The following is a 20,008-nucleotide window of genomic DNA, read 5'->3' on the forward strand; positions in this document are numbered from 1 at the left end:
AAGGCATTTCCTTGCCTTCTCAACACCTTGCTTTTCTCTGGCAAAACCAACTGCCATCACTCAGCAGGTCCTAAAGAACTGAGTCACAGAAAAGGAACGGATTTTGTATTTCCCGGTGACAGGAATGAACAAATGACCTGATTTGGGCAATCACCATAAAGCACATCAGTGCCAATTTCACTGCCCTTTGCACTGGACCATCAGGTTACTGTAGGACTTGAAAATTAAACAACCCAAGAAGGTCTCTGAAGGAGTTTAGCATGCCAAGGGCAGGGGAGGGGGGAAGGAATCCACGCTGAGTTTGAGTTTGGCAGAATGAACCTGCTTTTGTCCTCAGCTCCATTGCAGAGTGAAGAGCAAAGTGCATCCAGCTGCTGGTTGGATGGTTTGCACACCACAGTTCAACGTGCATGTTCATGGATATGCTGTTTTCAGGAGGTGGTGAGAGTTTGAATTTATTATTAGGAAACCAAAACATTTCACTTAATTGTTTAACATGCGAGATTTTCATGAGGGAACGAAGGTTAGTTACATTTCCAACAGGAATTCAAAACTACATTTTGCCTTTTCAACTCTAAGCCAAATGTAAGGCTGAAAGGTTGAAGAGGCTCATCAAAGGAACAGAAGTCAGAAAAGACAATAACAATACAGTACCTAAAAATGGGTAACTCACACATTTTTGACATTTGTGTCTTGCATAGACAATTACTTATTCATTGTTTTTCTCCCAAGACGACTCAACTTCAGAAAAGAAAACGTTAAATCAACTTTAATTACAATTAAACGCATGTGTTCCAATTTTTCAAAAAACCAGGGTGTTCTGGATTTTTGTTTAAGTGCAACTATCATCCCTTGGAAAGGCTTTGTCTTATCCCGTGGGCTGCCAAGTTCCTACAGTCAGGAAGGTGGACTTCTGACTCTTCCAGAAAACAAATCCATGTTGTATTTCCCATGGAGGGACCCATGACGAGTCCAAGTCCCCAGAGAAATGCCCACACAGGGATCAAAGCTGTGTCCTGGGTGTCACTGGCACCACTCTCTGACCAACTGAGGCAGTGTCAGGCCAGGAGCTGGGCTTTGAGCCACCTGTGCTCCTGTTCCACTCCAACATCCATGACCATAAAGCTGCTTTGGAAGCACAGGAAATGGGAACTGCAATTCCTCACTGCGGGTCTGGCTCCTGGCCGCATTTTGATCATCAAAACCAAAAGAATTATTTGTTGCACCCCAAATCACCATGAAATCCTGCCCTGCCAATCCCTTCACCCATACTCAGGTTTCCACTGGAAGAAGAGCCAGGTATGAAGGCAAGGTAAAGCTGGAGGGCTCTCCAAATATTCCTGACAGAGATAAGTACCAGGAAAAGGTAAATGCAGCCTGACATGGATCTGTATGGAGCTTCCCTGAGGTCAGCAGGACTCCACTGTCACACAATATCCAGATGTAGAAAACCTTCTGCAGAGCCAGAGTTGATTCTGAGTCTTTTCCAACATGATTATTTCTTTGTAACAGTCACTCAGAAACTTATCCTGATCTTTTTGGAATTCATTTACTGAACTGCAATGCTTCCAAAGTAAAAAAAAAACCAACAGAAAATTGTCTTGCCTGTTCCAGGAATATTGAAAAAATTGGACTGAGAACCCTGTTTTGGGTTAGATTAAAAAAAAGTTAAAAGTTTCAATAATGGTATTTGCAGAAGAATCACATTGATTCGAAAACCAAATTAGTTCTATTGCATACGAACATGATTTTAATTTGGGGCAGGGTGGGAATTATACACGGATTTGAAGTTAAGTCTCCTCTAAAGACCTTCTACCTAACGTAAACATGTACCTTTCCTGAATGGTGGTGCTTTGCTGAAACCAGCAATCTTTCCTACAAAAAAAAAAAAAAAAAAAAAGAAGGAAAAAAAAGGATTACTTGTTTTTTCTTCTTTTAAATCATGAAAAGAACAAGCACTTCCCTGCAGTTCACACCCGCTACAGAATTCTCACTGAATTGAAAGAAAAGATTTGAGTTTCATACGTTAAGCAGTACTTTTACATTGGTGAAGCCTTTTCAGTTTTAGGAATTCACGTCCCTATATTTTTTTTGTTTCTGATCTGACAGTGAAACTATCCCATATTTTCCTTTCACAGTAAACTCTTATCAACTTCATTCTCCAGGAATTGATAAAGTAGCTGAAGATAAGGTCATGTTTTGGCCGAACAGAACTTCTGCTGCATGTAAGGTGGGGGAAATAATAATTAAAAAAAAAAAAAACAACCTAACTAGAAAATGGCTTTTTTCTGAAAAATAAACTTTCAGAAGTTTGCAAACCCTGAGGCCTGTTTTTTTCCAATAAAAACCCCAAACAAACCAACAAATAGAACCTGCTACTGAATGGAGACAGTGGGGGTGATGAAGCACTCTGGGAGTTAAAAACAATTAAGAACAGAAATACAGAATCTGAGTTCCAGTAATCTAAGCTATCTTTTGTAGGGACAGTAGGCTGAAGGCTTCCAAAGGAGCAAGATTTGTACATGGTTTGTCTTTTTAAGTGCTTTGGGGCCAAACTGGATTTGACAACAGCCTTTGATATAGCCATGCTATGTCAAAATCTTCCTAATTACATCTTTCATAATTCCCTTACTGTGCTGTTTAACAACATGGCACCTTAGTGGCAAAGCAGAGAAGTCAGAAGAAAACAAATTCTTTAGAAATCACCAGTCCAGTGGAGCAGATCATTACAGCACTTGAACTAAGGAAGATCCTCAGCCAGGACTCGGCGAGAGCCAGAGCAGAAACATCTCTTCTGTTGAGTAAAAACCATCAGAAAAAATAAAAACTAACTCCCAGTCACTGAAAACTGTTATGCTCCATGTATGTATGGCAATGCCACTGATATTTCTTCCTGAAGCTTTTCTTCCTACCAACTCAACCTTGCCTTGGAAGACAATCTGCCATGACCAGCTTCCAACCAGTTTAAGCATGTCCAGCAGCACATTCCTTCCTCCTCCTGAAATCAAGGGAACAGAAGCATGTGCCTGAGTGTTCTGAGAAGCAGGAATTAACTATTCAATTAAATATTTGCATCTGCCAAAGGGCTTTGTTCAAATACAGCGTCTGAAGATTGTGAAGGCTACCACCTGTCTCCCTGCTAGGAACACACCCAGATTTGGTGGAAATCAGAAGGAAGTTCTGGCTTTGATCTAAGCCAACACTGTGACAAATGGACAGGGACAAGAGAGGGTGTTGATCATACCATGAGGCTCTTGAGGCTCTTATTTGGACTCAACAACGGGAAATACAAAGTTCCAAAAGCAAGTGTTCATGGAGAGACAATCACAGACTTCAAACTTTGGGAAAATAAAAGAAATGAACTGTTACCATCAAAAAAAAAAAAAAAATTCCAAAACAAAAAACCAAAACCAAACTAAAACCCAGCTGTTTTCATCACCAGCTCTTCGTTTTTTTAAATGACACACAAGGATTTCCTACTCTAACAAAGCCTGCTGTATATTCTGGTAGTAAACTTCAGATCTGAAGAAATTTTATATAAATTCATGTTATATTTTTCTTTTTGCATTAGGGGAAAATATTTCAAATGCAATAAAATAGCAGAATTCATGACTGTATAGTAGGCAACTTTTCATTTTTTTTTTAGATTCAGTTGTACAAACTATAAACTGTTAAATTTCTCTAATAATTGGAAAAGTCGTGGGTATTTGAACTTACTTACCTGAATACTCATTTAGCAAATATTTTTAGATACAAGTCTAGATACAGAGTTATGCAATTTGAATATTAGTTTACACATAATATAAATCAATGTTTGACAATATCAAAATCCCATCAAACAGTGGGCCCTTCTTATGCTATTATCAAATATAGTATATCACTGTGGGATAGCTGAGAATCATAGAATGCTACTGTAGGCTTGTTTATTAAATTGGGTCAATTTTCAGACCTTCCAAATAGGAATACTAAACATTTATTTTTTCCCCTCTGGAAATTCTTTTTTTTTTTTTTCCTCCTGCTTAATACAGTTGTCATCCCAATTTCTAGTGAATTTATAAAAATATTTTTTTTTTATCCAATAACCCCAGCAAGGTAAAAATAGGAGTTTTTATAGCAAATGATAAACAGGCTCACGGACTATGAGAGAAACTAAACTTATTTAAATTGCCATACATTCTCTACTGAATCACACATCAACAGTTTCTTTTTATGTGTGTTGCTGTCCACCTCAGACTAGCAGTTTTTAAGGTGCAGAAGCATCTTTCAAATATATGCATCTAACTCAATAATCAAGTTTCACACACTAGTGTCACATGCTTTAAATTTACATCGCCTGCCCATCAAAAGCTGTGTTAAATAACAGCACTAATTGAAACTGCATAATTCATCAGAAACTGCAGCACTTCCAATTCATAGAACAAAGGGGTGCTTACGTGGTTTTTTATATTACTAGATAAAATTTTCTGAAATAAGGAAAGGAAAAAAAAAAAAATGGAGGAAAAAAGAACCAAAAAACCAAACACATTTGAAAGAAGTTGCTGCACCTGCAAAAACACTCTTTAAGCTTACTATGAAATACAAAAAAGTGCACCCTTCTATATCTACATATAAAACATATTAGAAATAAAACTTGTGTAAAATGTTTGCTGTGCAAACTATAAAAAAGTCAGTCAGTCAGTCCATTCTTGGTTTTTTTTTTCCTAAGTGTTTTTTTTTTTGTTGTTGTTTTTTTCTTCCCCTCCAGCCTCTCCTGCTTCCTACTGCAGGGAGTCGCTGTTATCCAGGACCAGCCCACTGATGTTGGCTGTCGAGAGGTCGCCGCCGTCGTCGTCGCCGCTGTCCACGGACTCGTCCTCACTCTGCCCTGCCATCATCACCTGCTGCACGGCCAGGGTGGCCCCATCCGAGGACAGGGACTGCAGACTGTCCACATTCATGTTCACTGGAGCTGTGATGGTCACGACAGCACCTGCAGGAGAACAGTCACAGCACTTTCAGCACCTCTCCTGCCTTCGGCTTGGATGTAACAGAGCTTGTTTCTAACCAACAGTTAGGAAACTTAAGGAACTACATTAAAATAGAAGATATATATATATTATATTAAACTAGAAGATATATATAGGTGGTCAAATGCTTAAATATCAGGAAATGCCAGAATTAGGTAGGTCAGGAATTCTTAAACTTTGTGGTTTGAATCTTAAATCTGTGCTACGGACACCCACTACAGCAATTCTCCAATCAAGTTTGTGCTATGGACACACACTACAGCAATTCTCCAATCAAGCCATCACAAGGCCATTTCTGCAAAGTATTCCAGCTTAATTCATTGCAGAAAAAGGGGACTGTTCAGATTCAAGGTAACTTCAATGGATAAAGCTGTTGTCAGATCCAGACAGAGGCCGAGGGAAAATTTGTTACGAACTGGAAAGAATAAAGCACCAGGCAGCAGGATAGAAAGGATGATCCTGGCATTAAAGCAGTTATTTATCTTTCTTAAATTGAATCTTTTTGTTTGATCTGACACTGAGGAAGTTACTTCAGTCAAAGGCTGTGGAGGCTCTATGACATTTTTTTCTGCCTCTCATTGTTCAGCTTGAAGCACGAGGCAGATGTGGAATTGCACCTGCTCAGCCATGAAGCTGAAGCTGCAGTGCTGCTCATCCAACAGGACACTCCTGACGTGCACACAGACAGAACTTACATCATTTATTCTGTCATTTCATAACTTTTGAAACAAAAGCAAGTTTCTCAACATGAATTCCAACATATTACCCTCGCTTAAACCACAGAAAACTGTTGAAGACAGGAAAAGCGACACATTTCTGTTAGGCTTTCCCAGATTAAAACCACGTTTATACTGAAATAACCAGAAGTTTCCCTCCCACCACAGGCATCAAACCCTCCATTTCCCTGTCAGAGAGGAATTAACTTTATTATCCATGTCAGGCAGCTCTCCTCACCATCTGACATCGTGAGCTCGTTCGATTGCTGCTGAGCAACTCCTGAGGCAATGGAGTCAGGCCAGAACCTCTGCACTGGTCGGTTCTGGGCTGTTTTCTTCTTTGTTTTTGGAGTTTCAGAACAACTGGAATCCAGCATTGGCTGAAGAATTCGCCTTCTAGCATTGATAAACCTAAATACAATCGAGGGCAAGGTGAACTTAGGATCAATTGGCAGTAAATTCTGTCACTCTCTCTCACATTCACAAAGTATGCAGGAGGAAAAAGAAAATTAGGAATATAAAATCATCTATCAGCTGGGCTTCACATTCTTTTTAAAGTGTAGAACCACTCCTAGAACACCAGCATCCTTCAATTTTGGCAAACTAGCTAAGAAAGCACTTCTATCATTTTGCAGCTAACAGCATTTTCCCCCCACCTCAGAAGGAAAAATTCTCCAGACAGCACAACAGATGTACACTTCAGGATCTTATTAAAAACTAAGCACCAGAAAACCTGCTGACAGCCCAGCTCAGAAAGCTGATACTCCTCTCATCAGGGTTCACCTAAAATCTAGCCCCTGCCTAACCTGCTTTGTTTGGTCTGGTTTCATTTACTCCCTTTAAGCTTCTGCATTATTTATTTTACAGGCTCCCTGGCTTTCCAAGGGCTGGCTCCTCATCCAGGAGATGACAGAAAACACATTTGCCAGAGCTGTCCTGCCTCCTTTTAGTTCTCTGAGTTTCACTTGCTTACTTTAGCATGCTAATTGCTGCCCTTCCCCTTCCTGCTAGTGAACAAGAAAATACTTAAACTGAATCAATTTCAACACAGTGAGCTGTGGCAGGGAGTTGTGACTGAAGACATTATCCCTAAATGTCACAAAATACATCCAGGTCCCAAGTTTACTGCAATGGGAGGAAATCAGGTGCAGCTGACAGGTTTCTAAGTTGTAATACAATGCTCTGCAAAGACAGCAGCCACATCCCAGAGCACAGAGCTCCATGGCCACATGTCACATATTCCACTTTTGGAACCAGTGTTCTGTCACTATCTTGACTATTTCCCCCCCTGGACCCCTCCACAACCTCACAGCCAGTGTCATCTTTGAAATCTGAGGCAGACCCCTGTGGAACTTTACTGCAGCAATTTTAGGAACCGATGCCACAAGCAAACAGGACAGATATCAGCACCTTCCCTCCTCTCTTCTGCAGGGCAGGTGTCTTATCTTACACCTCCAGGAAAGATAAAACATGACAAAACATGCTGAACCATGAACTGGTGAGGCACTGCCTCTCCATTCAGACATCAGTGCTCAGGAGAGCATCCTTTGATACAAGAACAGAATCTGTTAACAGTAATTTCTTAAACATCTGCAGCCACCAGGCCACTAAATGCCTTTAGACTTCAATTTCTTTACTTGCAGAAGAGACATGAGAGTACTTCCATCTCTCAGCACTGGAACAGAACACAATTCCTTAATGCTGCAATGTTTTCTGGAGTCCTTATATAATTTAAATGGCATAAGTATTATTATATCTTATAAAAATAACGTGCTTGTTTGCCAGTGCATAACTCTTGTATTTCTATATTGATTTTGTAATATATGCAGAATATTTAAGTTCAGCTCCAGATGTCCAAGTTATCCTCCTCACTATTTCTGAGCTGTTAGCACATGGAGACAAGGACAGATATTATGTTAAGGGCTTTGCTCTTACCAGTTGTTAACCTGGAGTAGTGTCAGATTTGTTTGTGCTGCAATCTGCTTCTTCTCATCCTCTGTTGGATATGGATGCTACAGAGGCCAGAAAAGCAAACAAAAAAGGCATAAGCTTGTTTTTCATCTCTTCATCAAAAATAAGAGCTCCTTTATTACATCTGATTGAAGAGGGTGGATTAAGGCCATCTGACTCATTAAAACACAAACCTTAGAAACATCACAAACTTTTACAGACCTAAATAATTCAACAAAGAGTGCTTTACTACACAAAAACCCCTGATTTTATCCTTGAGAGTGACTGTGGCACCATGAAGCTGCTGCTGTGTAATTCAGAAGAAAAAGCTTCTCATGGCTGACAGTCTTTATTAAAGAGCATGATCCCTGGGCAGCACAGCATGTGAGCAGCTCTGATTAGTTCTGCTGGCCAGGGCAGTGTCATATGAGAGAACTGAGGAGCACTCTGCAGTTAAATAAAGCTGCTCTAAGCAGATGAGGATGGGGCATGTAACACAAGAAGTGCACACGCAGCTTCCCAGGATCAGTTCTCTGCTGCAAAACAGTTGTAAAAGGCAAAGTATCAATCAGCTCAACACTGTAAGAGCTTGAGAGCCATTTATCCTTTCAGGGTGTTCATGCAAAGGGAAGACAACTGAAAGCACAAGTAGACAGCGATGTGCTTGGTACACATCACAAGGATTAGAAAGGAGATGAAGACAGAAAATTTGGAATTTTCCTCGGCTAAAAATGACCCTAAAACACTGCAAAATACAGGCAGAATTAGTTTTCCTTGTGCCATGAGCCAGGGTGTAGAGAGCATTAAGTTCTCAACACAGTGAAATGAAGAAAGGTTCCTTGTAACAACACTTACTGAGACCATGCAGTACAAATGTAACATATTTATTGAAGTATTAATAAAAGTCAACCAGCTGGACTGTGGAACTACTCCAAATGACTCCAGGGGAAACTGAACTGAGATTCCATAATTGACAACACAATAAATTTACCTTGTTTATAAAGAAAAATAGTTAAGAGACCACACGAAAGAGCTACATAAAAAACTGGCCATGCTCAGTCCTTACCCCTATGTGCTGAAAAAGCCAAGATCTCATCACATTTGTAGCGTGCTTGGGAAGAACTCCTCTCTTATTTTTTGATGAGCCATCATCTTGATGCAAGATGCCTAGATCTTGGTTTAATTGCAACTGGAGCTGCACATGTAATTTTAGGAGAAATAAGGCACTTAACATAGGAATGGCAGTTTTGTATCAGTGAATGAACAACTCATTTATAGAAGGGATGAAAAGAAATTAGGCTTGAATATCTTGAATGTGCTCACTGTGTGCAAACACAAACAACTATGGAAGCTGTGAAATATTACTGATTTTAAGACTTAAATGAAGGACAAAGTAAAATTAATTCTTATGCTGCTATTGCAAACCAAGATGCTAAAGGTCCTTCTATATAAATGCAATAAATTCTCAAAAAGCATTAAGATCTATACAGTACAACCTATAATTCACTTTACAACATTCATACAACTACTTCCTAAATATTAATATTTCTTTCTCTTTGTTTTTCACTTCTCATGGCTTCATCAAATCATTTGCACATTGGTTATCTGAACATTTGGGAACACATTCTTAAATGCTTATGCAGAAATCAAAAAAAAAAAGCACATAAATTGCATATAAGATTCTATTTCAGACAATTGTAACCAAAATAATTCTAAATCAGGTTTTCCAGACAAATTGGAGTAATTTCTTAAGCCAATCAATATGTAGGAAATGAGTTTTAAACAAGGTTTAGGCTATCAAATTACTACAAATATATATTTGGAGCACATTTTAATTTCCAAAGTAATGTCTTACATTCTAAATAACCTGCTTGCTTATGGAGACTTTATAATGAACTTTCAGTAGCTTTTCTGCAGTGTTTTTCCCTACCTCCACAGCATTCTGAAACACTGAAAAAGAGGATATTGAAGAAAAATTTTCTATAGGTGACCTTTGCATGGGTGAGTTTGGAAACTCCTACTAACATCAAGAGCAGTCACAGATGTATACAGAAGGTCAAGCCCTTTTTTTATTTATAGGCTAGAGGCGTTATTTTCCTCTCAGCATTTTATTTTTTTCATAAAAGGTAAAAAAAACCACCCAATTTTTCAAAATCCCTGCAGTCCAGGAGAGTAATTTTACACATTTCTGCCTGAGAGGTGTGTGAGGACAGAGCTGTCTGTGTTCTAGGGGAGAACATGGCTGAGCCCAGATATGCTCCTGCCAATTCAAAGAACACTCTGTGCACACTTTTTTGGTTGGAAGGCCACAAAAAGGGGAGAAAATAAGCCAGTGAGTCAGTGATTACCAACAGATTTTACACTGTGGAGATGGGAGCTCCTCATTCACATTTTTAATTAAATCCAGATTCCAGGAAGGTTTGGTTTACCACTTCCAGAGAAAGCTAGCAAGGTTTTCTGTATCAGAAGATGGTCAAATTTTCATGTCTCTTTTTCTTTGGTTGTTTCTTTGAACTCTTCAGATCCAGCTCTTAAGAGGGTTGGCCTTTATATTTTAGAGTATAAGGAGACAAAATTGAGGCTCGTCCAGAGTCTCAACTAAATATTGTGAAGGTTTTATAGAAAAATGCTTCTCAAAATAGATAAACTGTGAAATACATACAGTTTCACAGTACTAGTGGTTGCCACTGTGATAAAAAGTCAAATTTCTCCTAACAGCAGTGTGGCACTTTAATGCAGTACATTAAATCTATCCAGCCATAAACATAGTTCCATGATTAGAAAAGTTATAATCACTGAAAAAATATTAATTTCCCTCAAGAGGGATTTCTGGTTTGTATTGGTGTTTTTTTTTTGTTGTTGTTGTTTGTTTTGTTTTGGGGTTTTTATTGTTCTTGGTTTGTTTAGTTTTGTGTGGTTTTTTTTTTTTTGTTTGTTTTTTTTTTTTTTTTTTTTTTTGTGGGGGGTTTTTTTTTGTTTGTTTGGATTTTTTTTTTTTTTTTGTTCATTTGGTTTAGGGGTGGTTGTTTTTGTGTTTTTTTTTTTTTTTTTTTAATTTTAGTTGTTTATTTTTTAATTTCATGTACCTATACTCTTCTGGCATCAGTAAAGGAACACAATTAACAGGAGGAACTCTGGGGAGCTGTTGTGGCAAGGGAGACCTTATGACACATTATACAACCTGTAATTCCCACAGCAGTGGCTGCACCAATTTACAATTAATTACTCTGTGTGTACACAGAGCTCATTCTGCCAGTGTGTCAAACTTAAATCAAAACTCCTAAAACCACCCAGAACACCATTCTGTGGGGCTACTGAAACAAACCTGAGAGTTCTGGATCCGAATAGTCCCAGGTGACAGTGCCTGTGTCACCACCTGTCCTTGTGGAGTGACCACAGTGACTGGCTGATACACTGTCCCCCCTTGAAGCAAAACAGAAATACAGATTATGGGGAAGAAAAAGCCCTTCAAGTATTATTCTCATTAAACACATCAGCACTGCACACCATACAAGACCTTTGATTTTATATCAATTATTCTTTTCTAGTCAGCATGCAAGATGTGCTCTGTGCTACACTAAAATTTTCATCCATTCACAAAATTGGGTTATATTTCTCTGTGTATTTTAGGCCTTCTAAATCTATTTTCAGAGGAAAATGCCACGGTTATCAGGCTATAAAACACTTCCTCATGTTGTTTTGACTGAGCTGAGTCTTCAGCCAACAAAGGTCACAACACCAAAATTACACCTGTGTGTGGCCAGTGCTTAGGGCAGCTGGGTTTGAATTAAAACCTTGCTGAGAAGCAAGACTGAACATTTCATCTCAAATGTGATTTCCCTATAACAAGGACATCGAGGATTTCACACACTTGTAGGTGTGGTTCCAAACTCCAAGGAGCATGAGGCAGCCAAATGCAATGTTTTAGCTAATGCAGGTTTTTGTCAAATAGAATTCTTCTTTTTAAAGGGAAAAAAAAAAGTAAAACGCCACAGTCTGTGGAAACATCTTTTAACAAATGTAGTGTTGCACATTAAGATCTCTTAATATTATATATGTAACTACCACTCCCATAGACACACTTGGAAAAAATATAAATTAAACATTCATAAACCAGTAAAGCACTTGACTGTACTTCAACAACTTTTCAGGTATTAAAACACATTTTAAAAAGTATTTGTGTAGTTTTTGTAACAACCATAAAAGAAACCAAGATGAAGAGCAAGGTGCCAGTTGTTTTTAGTGTGTCATACCTGCTACTGTTGCCATAGTTACATTTCCCTGCTGCAATGCTGATGCTGGCACCACGATCCCTTGGGGACTGAGTGTGCCTGCAATGGCACTTGGAATTTGCTAGAAAAATAAAACAATTAGTTGCTTATATTTTTTAGAATTTTTTTTCTTTTTTTTTTTTTTGTGTTTTTTTTTTTTTTTTTTTTTTTTTTTTTGTAAGGAGATCAAGCATGCTGGTGTATTTTTATAATTAGCATTACATATTTTTGGCTCTAAAATATGTTTGGAGTTCAATCACAGGATTACCTTCAAAGAGAAAGATCCTTCATTAGGGGTTCATCATTACCTACATTAACTTCCTCTTTATCACCAACCATTACCTTTGAAAACCCTCATGAAAGCAACTGCTAAGGAAAGATGTAAAACAGTTTTGAGACATTTTAGTTCTAGGTATATAAAGAATAAGAAACAGTTTCCAAAGACAAGAGGGAAAGAGGACGAATGAAATGACCCTTGATGCTCTTATCACAAGCATCGAAGCTTTAGAATTTTACTTATTACCTTAATTCCTTCAATTTGAACATAATGTATTAAATATTCAGTATGCTTTATTCTGCTCAAGATAGCTCTTACTCAACCCTGAACATGCAAACTCTTACACATTTCCTTAATATGTATGAATAATCTCTTTTGATAGCAAATGCAAAATGGGTCCCTCGTGTGTCTACAGAAAACTGTACGAGAAATACAGGAAAAAACCTTTTAAAAGCTGTTTTTGCCTGATTTTAGAATCTCCTTTCCACACTACCAGACATCAAAACCCAAATAAGGAGTCCAGAAAATGAAGTTTCAAAGTCATTGGGGCTTTTTTTAATACAGAGCATCAGACACATGAGTAATTCAGAGGAGGGCCATGCCCTAAGACTCAGGATCAAGTGGGTACTGGGGTGGCAGGGCTCACTCTGCAGCCTCTGACAGCAAAACCATCAACCATGACCTATTAACTGCAGCCCATTTAATACAGAAAATGCAATATTGCAACTTTAATCCATTAGATATTGTCTGTGCATTCCAGAATACAGGTTGTGTATAAAATGTATCAGTCATCTCAATATTTTAATGAAGGAGGCAGACTAAGGAGGCCTTAACAAGCAAAATTTTCTTTGTTTATTCTGTTTCCTGACCTCCTTCCAACCAAATAACAAATCCAGGCTATTCTGAATATCTCCACTTGCTGAACTGAGAGAAAATCATAAAAGGAAGACAATTAAAAATTGACTCTGTGCTCTGGGCACATGTCAACAAATTTGTCCACCGGGCAGTGGCACAAAAAAAACAAAACGAAAAAACAAACAACAACAAAAAACCCATAACTAAACAAAAAACACACAGAAAAAAACCCACAAAACAAACAAAAACCTCCCTCTTTCTGCTCTTCATAAGTGATTTGAGGGAATACAGGAAACTGCAGAAACTGTTTGCAAACTGATAGTGAAAGAAGTCTAGCTGCAACTTCTTAAGAAAATCTAAGCCAAAAATCCACTGAACAATATTTGAAACACACCTGAGATTGCACAGGTGAATAAGGACTTCCAGGCTCTCCACTTAATAGAGTTTCACTATTCATTTTTGTCTTCAGGCAGGCAATGTAACGACTACAGAAATCCTTGCAGAGTTCATTAACCTTTTCTAGCTCCAGCAGATGGATACGCAGAACTTGGATTGCTTTTACCATCTGAGAGAGAGAATTGGGGGAAAAAAAAATCAGAAACAAAATAACTCTCATGAAAAAAATATATTTAATGTGAGATTTAAGCAAATGAAGACCAGTAACGAAGATCACCCAATTAAAGCAGAAGTGCTAATTGCTAAATCCTGGAATGTGAAAGGAACTCAAGTGAACTGCCACACAGGGGAAACAAAAGAGGAGAACAAAGTGATCTTTGTCCTGTGTGACACTTCAGGGACACAGAGCAGTTCAGGTGTCACAGGATGAGCTTGGACATCCACATGGTCTTTAACCCCTTGGAACAGTTCTGGGTCACAAACCACATAAGACTGGAAGTGATGGAAAGCAATCCCATCCACAGCAAATATTTGGAAAGCAGGGCTGGGACAGGCTTGGCCAGCAGCAGTTCTCTGGAGCTCTAGAAATCAGAAACACCAGGTTCAGCTCCAGGTTTACACCCTGACACAAGGAAACCAGAAGGGTACAGATGAGTTTGACATCCAATGAGAAAGAAGACACTCCTGTGATTAAGCATAAATTTGTCCCACAGATTGCTAGGGAGGATGAAAGCTTTTATTTTCCAGTAAAATCAGAATAAAGAGGTCCCAAATTTACACTGCTCAATAAAGCTTAAAGTAATCAAAGAGTTCTTCAGTGCTACAGCTTTTAAGTCCCTCTGTGATTGTATGTCCAACATGAACAACTCTCAGGGAAAATCCTGTGAGAACTTTCAGATGAGGAGACTGATTCTGAAATACAAAACATTAAATACAAAGCACTAAACCAAATTAAAAAAAATAAATCCATGTTTAAGCTAAAATCCAAGTACAGGAGATATGCATGTGAGGAGAATACTTGTCATGCTCGCTGTGAGAAAACACTGTAAGCCTGGATAACCAATGGTATTACATACTGCATAAAAATAGCTTAGGTGATTGTAAGGGTCATGGCAGAAGATCAGAAGCTAAAACCAAATCCAGATGGTCTAAAAGCAGTAGGAAATCCAGGACATTCAAATATGTACACAATACACCAGCAAAGTAATTATTTTTTATACAACATGCCACCCCAAACATTCCTCTGCTGTGTTGGATTTCTGAGACAAATATCCTTCAGTTATATGAAACTGAACAGCTGAAATTTTGAAGCACAGTGCAGAGCTTGACTTGACAATTTTCTGGAAAAATCTATCTTATATGAGTTATTATTTACCTGGGCAGAGCACTGAATCCAGTGAACAGAAATTATACTCTCCAAACTAATTTATCTATTTATTACTTTCAACTCAAGCACCCAACTGGGAGCTGAAGGTGCCTTTGCTCAAGTCACCCAAAGGAGATCAAGGCAGGAAAACTTTTGGGTGTGTTCCCCTCTCCATCATGACATTTTAGCTTTCATTGAGATCTTTTCCCTGTTTTTTCAGCAAAAGGTTCTAGGACACTCACTCTATGTAGACAACTGTGTGTTAAACAAGATGAAAAAAAATTAGGAAATAAAGTGATTAAAAAAAAAAAAATTCTTCTCAGGGATAAAAAGAAAAAAAGCCAAACATACATCTTTCAAAAAACAGCTGCAGAAAAACCTGAGCTGTAGATTTGAGGGAGTTGATCCAAATTAATATCTGGTAACAACTGAAAGCCTTTGAAACACTGAGTGCAGTGACCCAGCACTGAGACAAACCAGTGATTTTCTAACCCAGCCCAGGTTGCTGTTTAAACTGTGCTTAAGCACCTTGAAACACAACAAAGTTAAAGCATGCAAATGTAACTAAATTTTAACACAAAACAAAGGTTATCTGTGTTTCAAGAAATTCTGTCTCTGTTTCAGAGACAAAAATGCTTAAAATAGAAAATTCTTCTGTGTAACTGATCAACAAATTGCACATCATGTTAGTGAGTGCTTTAAACACTCAGCTAAAACTGAGGTAGCAAAATATGCTTTTGGACATAGAATATTTGACCATATTAGAGATGAGTTTATTTTTGCTCAGTCAAGAGAGCTGGGTATTTTTAAACATTAGCCAAATTTGTACTATTTATTTATCAGCATGTGCTTGGAGGAAAAATGAGAGTCCTTTCCTCAGCTTAGACTTAGTTTAAAATTGATGGTTGAGACTTGAGGTGAAAATTGAATTAAAGTCAAAATTAACCCCAAGTCCAAGCTCAGTAACACTCCCCAGGTTTCTGCAGAGCCCCTCTCCATCACACCACTGCTGCAGGAAGCTGTGCTGCTGTGGTTAGGAGGAAAACAAAACTTGGTAAATATGCCCTGCCTGTCACCAGGACTTACTAATTCATTTACAGCTACATTAATTGTGGCCATATGGCTCCTGCTCTCTTGCAGAACAGGTGGAGCAAACTTAATGGCAGCAGAAGTTCACTTTTTGCCTGAAACTACAGAAACCAAGAACTCCTGATAAAATAACTCAAGTTGGACAAAGGTAATACAAAGAAGTGTTTTCAGACAGGTCACAGTAGCAGTAATATTTCATTTGTTCAGTGCCACTGCTTAGAATATGCCACAGAAAAGTGCAATTTTATAACTGATTCAGTCTTTTCAGCTGTAGCAATAAAACTGGAGTATCACTTCAGAGAAATGCACGAAGATGAAGTAACCATGAGATATATTCACAGAATCCTAGAATGTCTTGGAAGAGACCTTATAATTCATCCTGTTCCAACCCCTGCCATGGGCAGGGACACCTTCCACTATTGTTGAAATTGTTTTAAATAAAGATAATAGTAAACTATTAAGCAGAAGAAGAAAAATTATTGAAAAATCTTCAAGTTCTTGCTATTCAGAGCCTATTCATGTATCAATATGTCTCCAAATTTCAGAAATTGTATCTTTACATTCACAGCTCACCTACCTCCCTGACCCCAAATCCTCCTGCAATTTAGATTTTCAGCGGAAGAACACGAACTCTAGAAGAAAAGCTATTTTGTTTTCATTTGTTTTGATTTGATAAGCTCTCTCCTCTATTTTGAGTCCCTAGCTAGGAGACATTGCTAGAAAAGGTGTAACTAGAGGTTTATGGGACAGGTCTCCACATTAAAACAGCAAAAGCACTGTTCAGAAAGGCTTGGTTAATATTCAAATGACATCAGCTGGCTTCACCTCTACAACTCAGGCTCCTGACACAACTAAGAATTCAAGAGAATTGAGAAGAGGGTACTGAACCAAAAATCCTTACCCCAAACGAAACAAAAAACTCGGGGGTCTTCAAAAAAGGCAGTGTCCTGTTCAAATACAAAAGGGAGAGTATATTTAACACTCCTTGATTTGTATTTTGTCTTAGACTTGACAAAGCCATAAGTAACCTGCCCTGACTTCACAGCTGACCCTACTCTGTGTGCAGGAGCTTGACTACAAACTTCTTGAGCTTGGAGTCCAGCCTAAACCATCCCATAGTGCTATAAATGTGGGGAAATTAAAAAATCTACCCGTGTGTGGGAAGAGTTTACTCTGAACAGAAGCTACACAAGAGGCAGAAAAAAACACCCCAAGGCAACATGGTATTTCTGCAGCCCCTGGGTTAGCAGTGAGCAACAAATGAGTGCTAAGCAATGAATGCCTTAAAACATAAAATAATCTGTGAAAGGTCTAAAAAAACCTCTGCAAGCAGCCATGCTGAACAACTTCTTAGACATGGAGGAGTCTGTCTGTGGATGTCCTATGCACAAAAGGAGACTAACTGAGAACAAAGAGCAGTTGGTGCCTTGGTTCATTCCAGGATCTGTTTTATCTGTGAAAACGAGGCAGGGATAACAAAGGGTGAGGGGAAAAGGGTGTGGAGCTCCAAAAGATGACACTCCAAGTCATGTGGATAAGCTGAGCACACTTCCAGAAAGCAGCAACAAAGATGACGTAGATCTGGTTAGTGACAGCAAACACACGTCTTCTGATGCTTGGTAAAAGGACTAAGGGGACGTTCAAGAAGATACAGAGGAAGTTAAAGCTCTAAGAAATCACATTTCCAGTCTAGTAAGAACATGAGCACAACCTTCAGCTTCCACTTCCTTCCCAGAGGATCTGAAAACAGGGGATCTGCAGGAAGAACCACAGGGTCATCCCAGAGCACGTGGCCCAGGATTGCACCCAGACCTGGGAAAGATGCTGCAGAAGTGAAAAAAAAGGCCTGGTAACAATTCTTCTGCAGTGATTATGATCCTTTGCCATGCTGATTCAAGATCACCAACTGATGTTGGAAAGCTTAACAGGGAAGAACCGAATCCTTAGCACAGAAACCCTCCAACTAGATAGTAACAAGGGTTTGCCTCATTTACAGGAAATTTAGCAATTTACAAGTATCCTTAAAATTAAATTTCAGGTGGATGCTACCCACATTTCCCAATGCTGAAATCCTTTTTAATACTAAAGCAGGAAGCTATTAATTTAGAATGGAAATTATAATACCAAAGTAACAAGATAATCTAGGCCATAGCTTAGTAAGAGCTACTCAAATTGGAACAAGCATCCACTGCTCTTAATGAACTTCCTTTCTGGTCAAACTGATCTAATGCCTCTGCCACCCAGATTAACATTCTGTGGTCCTCTGGATGAACTCCAAACTCCTCTTGTGGAGTATTCAAGGCGCTTCAAGTGAGGGCACAACGTGGAACATTGCCAGGACTTGTAAGTGACCCTACAATCACTATCTGTGACCCTTCATAATTTCTGTTATCTACTTAATTAGCCCACAGGCAGCATGGAGCATGGAATTATATTCTGTTGCTTTGGAGCTGTCCCATGAAGCTCTGTCACAGAAAAACTGAGTTCTACATGCCACATCTCAAAGAGGCAAAAGGAAAAAAAAATGAAACAGCTGAGCAATTTCCTTACTGTAACAGGCCTGTGATTTTCAGATAGGACTTGAATTTGGCTTTTTAGTTCATCTCAGTTTAGCTCTGGCTCCGAGTTGATCCTACTGAGCAAACACTTACACCTTATTTGTTTGATCCACCCTTCTAGCCCAATCTAATTATCAGTCTTAACAGCTTCTCCTTTCAGATGAATGGCTGAATTAACATTGGAGTTAAAAAGGGGAGGACAGCATGAGCAGAAGATGGAACAAAGGTGCACAATTTCTTGCTACAAAAGAGAGACTTTTAAATCTCTATTAAAAATATATATGTGACACGAGGCAGAAAAAACCTGCCTATCTACAGGCTTCCTTGTGGCAAACACCAATATTTCAAGCTGAAAAGAGACTGAAAGCCACGCTAGGCAGTTCACAACTTGACAGAAACTTGTGCTCACTGCTCCAGAGCAGATGAAGAGCCTGTCAGAAGGTCAGCTGTTTGGAGCTCCCAGCCTCCAGGACAGGCAGAGGACAAGCTGCACTCAGGTTTCATCTGGTGTCCAGTAACAGAAAGTCACAGCTAACAATACGACCACAGGACAGGAGCTCAATGCCAAGGACTTTGGATTTTGCAACGTGGTTCCAGTTTAAGCCACTAGTGACCTCAGCAGCCACGGAATCCAGGACATAAACAAATAATTCCTCACCCACCTCAAGCAAAATCAGCCAGATTTGTGCAGCCCATCAGCAAAGGGCAACGCCACATAAACCAAGAGACTCTGTCACTAGAACCACAAACTAAAACCATAAACAGGTCAATGACAGGAAGGACTATTTGAACACACCAGACCCAACTAAAACCAAAGCAAGCTGGATCTGACAGTGTGTTTATGTCTGACCTGAAAGCACAGGGAACAGGCCAAGGCAAGCAGGATCTTTGGAAACCAATCTTTGGAGGCTCACAGAAACCACAGAACAGTTGAGGTTGGAAGGGACCTCTGGAGATTGTTTAATCCAACCCCCCTGCTCAAAGCAAGGTCTGGTAGGGCAGGTTCCTCAGGGTCATGTCCAGCTGAGTTTGACTGTCTCCAGGGATGAAGACTCCAAACTCTCTGGGCAGCCTGTAGTATTCAACCACCCTCACAGTAAAAAGGTTTAATGGAACCTTCTGTGTTTCAATTCATGCCCATTTCCTCTTGCCCTTTCACTGGGCACCACTGAGAAGAGTCTTTTACCCCTATTAGGACTTGGAATTCCCTTTGCTCAATTCCATGAGATTCCCATTTTTCTGCTTCTCCAAAAGCAGTGAAGTACCTCTGAATGGTGGCAAAGCCATGTGTGGATCAGCCCCTCCTCCCAGTTTTGGAACACCTGCAAACCTGCTGAGGGTTCAGTCTGCCCCATCACCCCAGCCACTAATGGAGATGTTAAACAGTTCTGGTTTCACAACCAGCCCCTGGAGAACAGCACTTATGAGCAGCCCTCAACTGCACTTCATGCTGCTGATCCACCCATTTTCCAGTCCACCTCACTGTTCATTTATCCCCTCTGTGTCCTTGTCAGTATTATCAAT

General features: G+C 39.2%; 1 protein-coding gene across 3 annotated transcripts in view; it reads right to left on the reverse strand.

The window, feature by feature from the left end:
- Positions 1–428: 428 nt before the first annotated feature.
- PKNOX1 (PBX/knotted 1 homeobox 1) overlaps positions 429–20,008 on the reverse strand; it is a 38,996-nt gene continuing 19,416 nt past the window's right edge. For 2 of the 3 annotated variants that reach the window (XM_066314124.1, XM_066314125.1), the window contains 7 exons: positions 13,470–13,640; positions 11,926–12,025; positions 10,998–11,095; positions 8,739–8,867; positions 7,658–7,734; positions 5,961–6,133; positions 429–4,969 (listed from right to left, as the gene is read on the reverse strand). In XM_066314124.1, the coding sequence (XP_066170221.1) occupies positions 4,758–4,969; positions 5,961–6,133; positions 7,658–7,734; positions 8,739–8,867; positions 10,998–11,095; positions 11,926–12,025; positions 13,470–13,640 (960 nt within the window). In that variant the 3' untranslated portion in view covers positions 429–4,757. The remainder of the gene's footprint in view (positions 4,970–5,960; positions 6,134–7,657; positions 7,735–8,738; positions 8,868–10,997; positions 11,096–11,925; positions 12,026–13,469; positions 13,641–20,008) is intronic. The other variant, XM_066314126.1, reaches the window with a different exon arrangement.

The sequence above is a fragment of the Sylvia atricapilla genome, chromosome 2, assembly GCF_009819655.1.
Source record: "Sylvia atricapilla isolate bSylAtr1 chromosome 2, bSylAtr1.pri, whole genome shotgun sequence".
In the NCBI taxonomy this organism is placed as follows: domain Eukaryota; kingdom Metazoa; phylum Chordata; class Aves; order Passeriformes; family Sylviidae; genus Sylvia; species Sylvia atricapilla.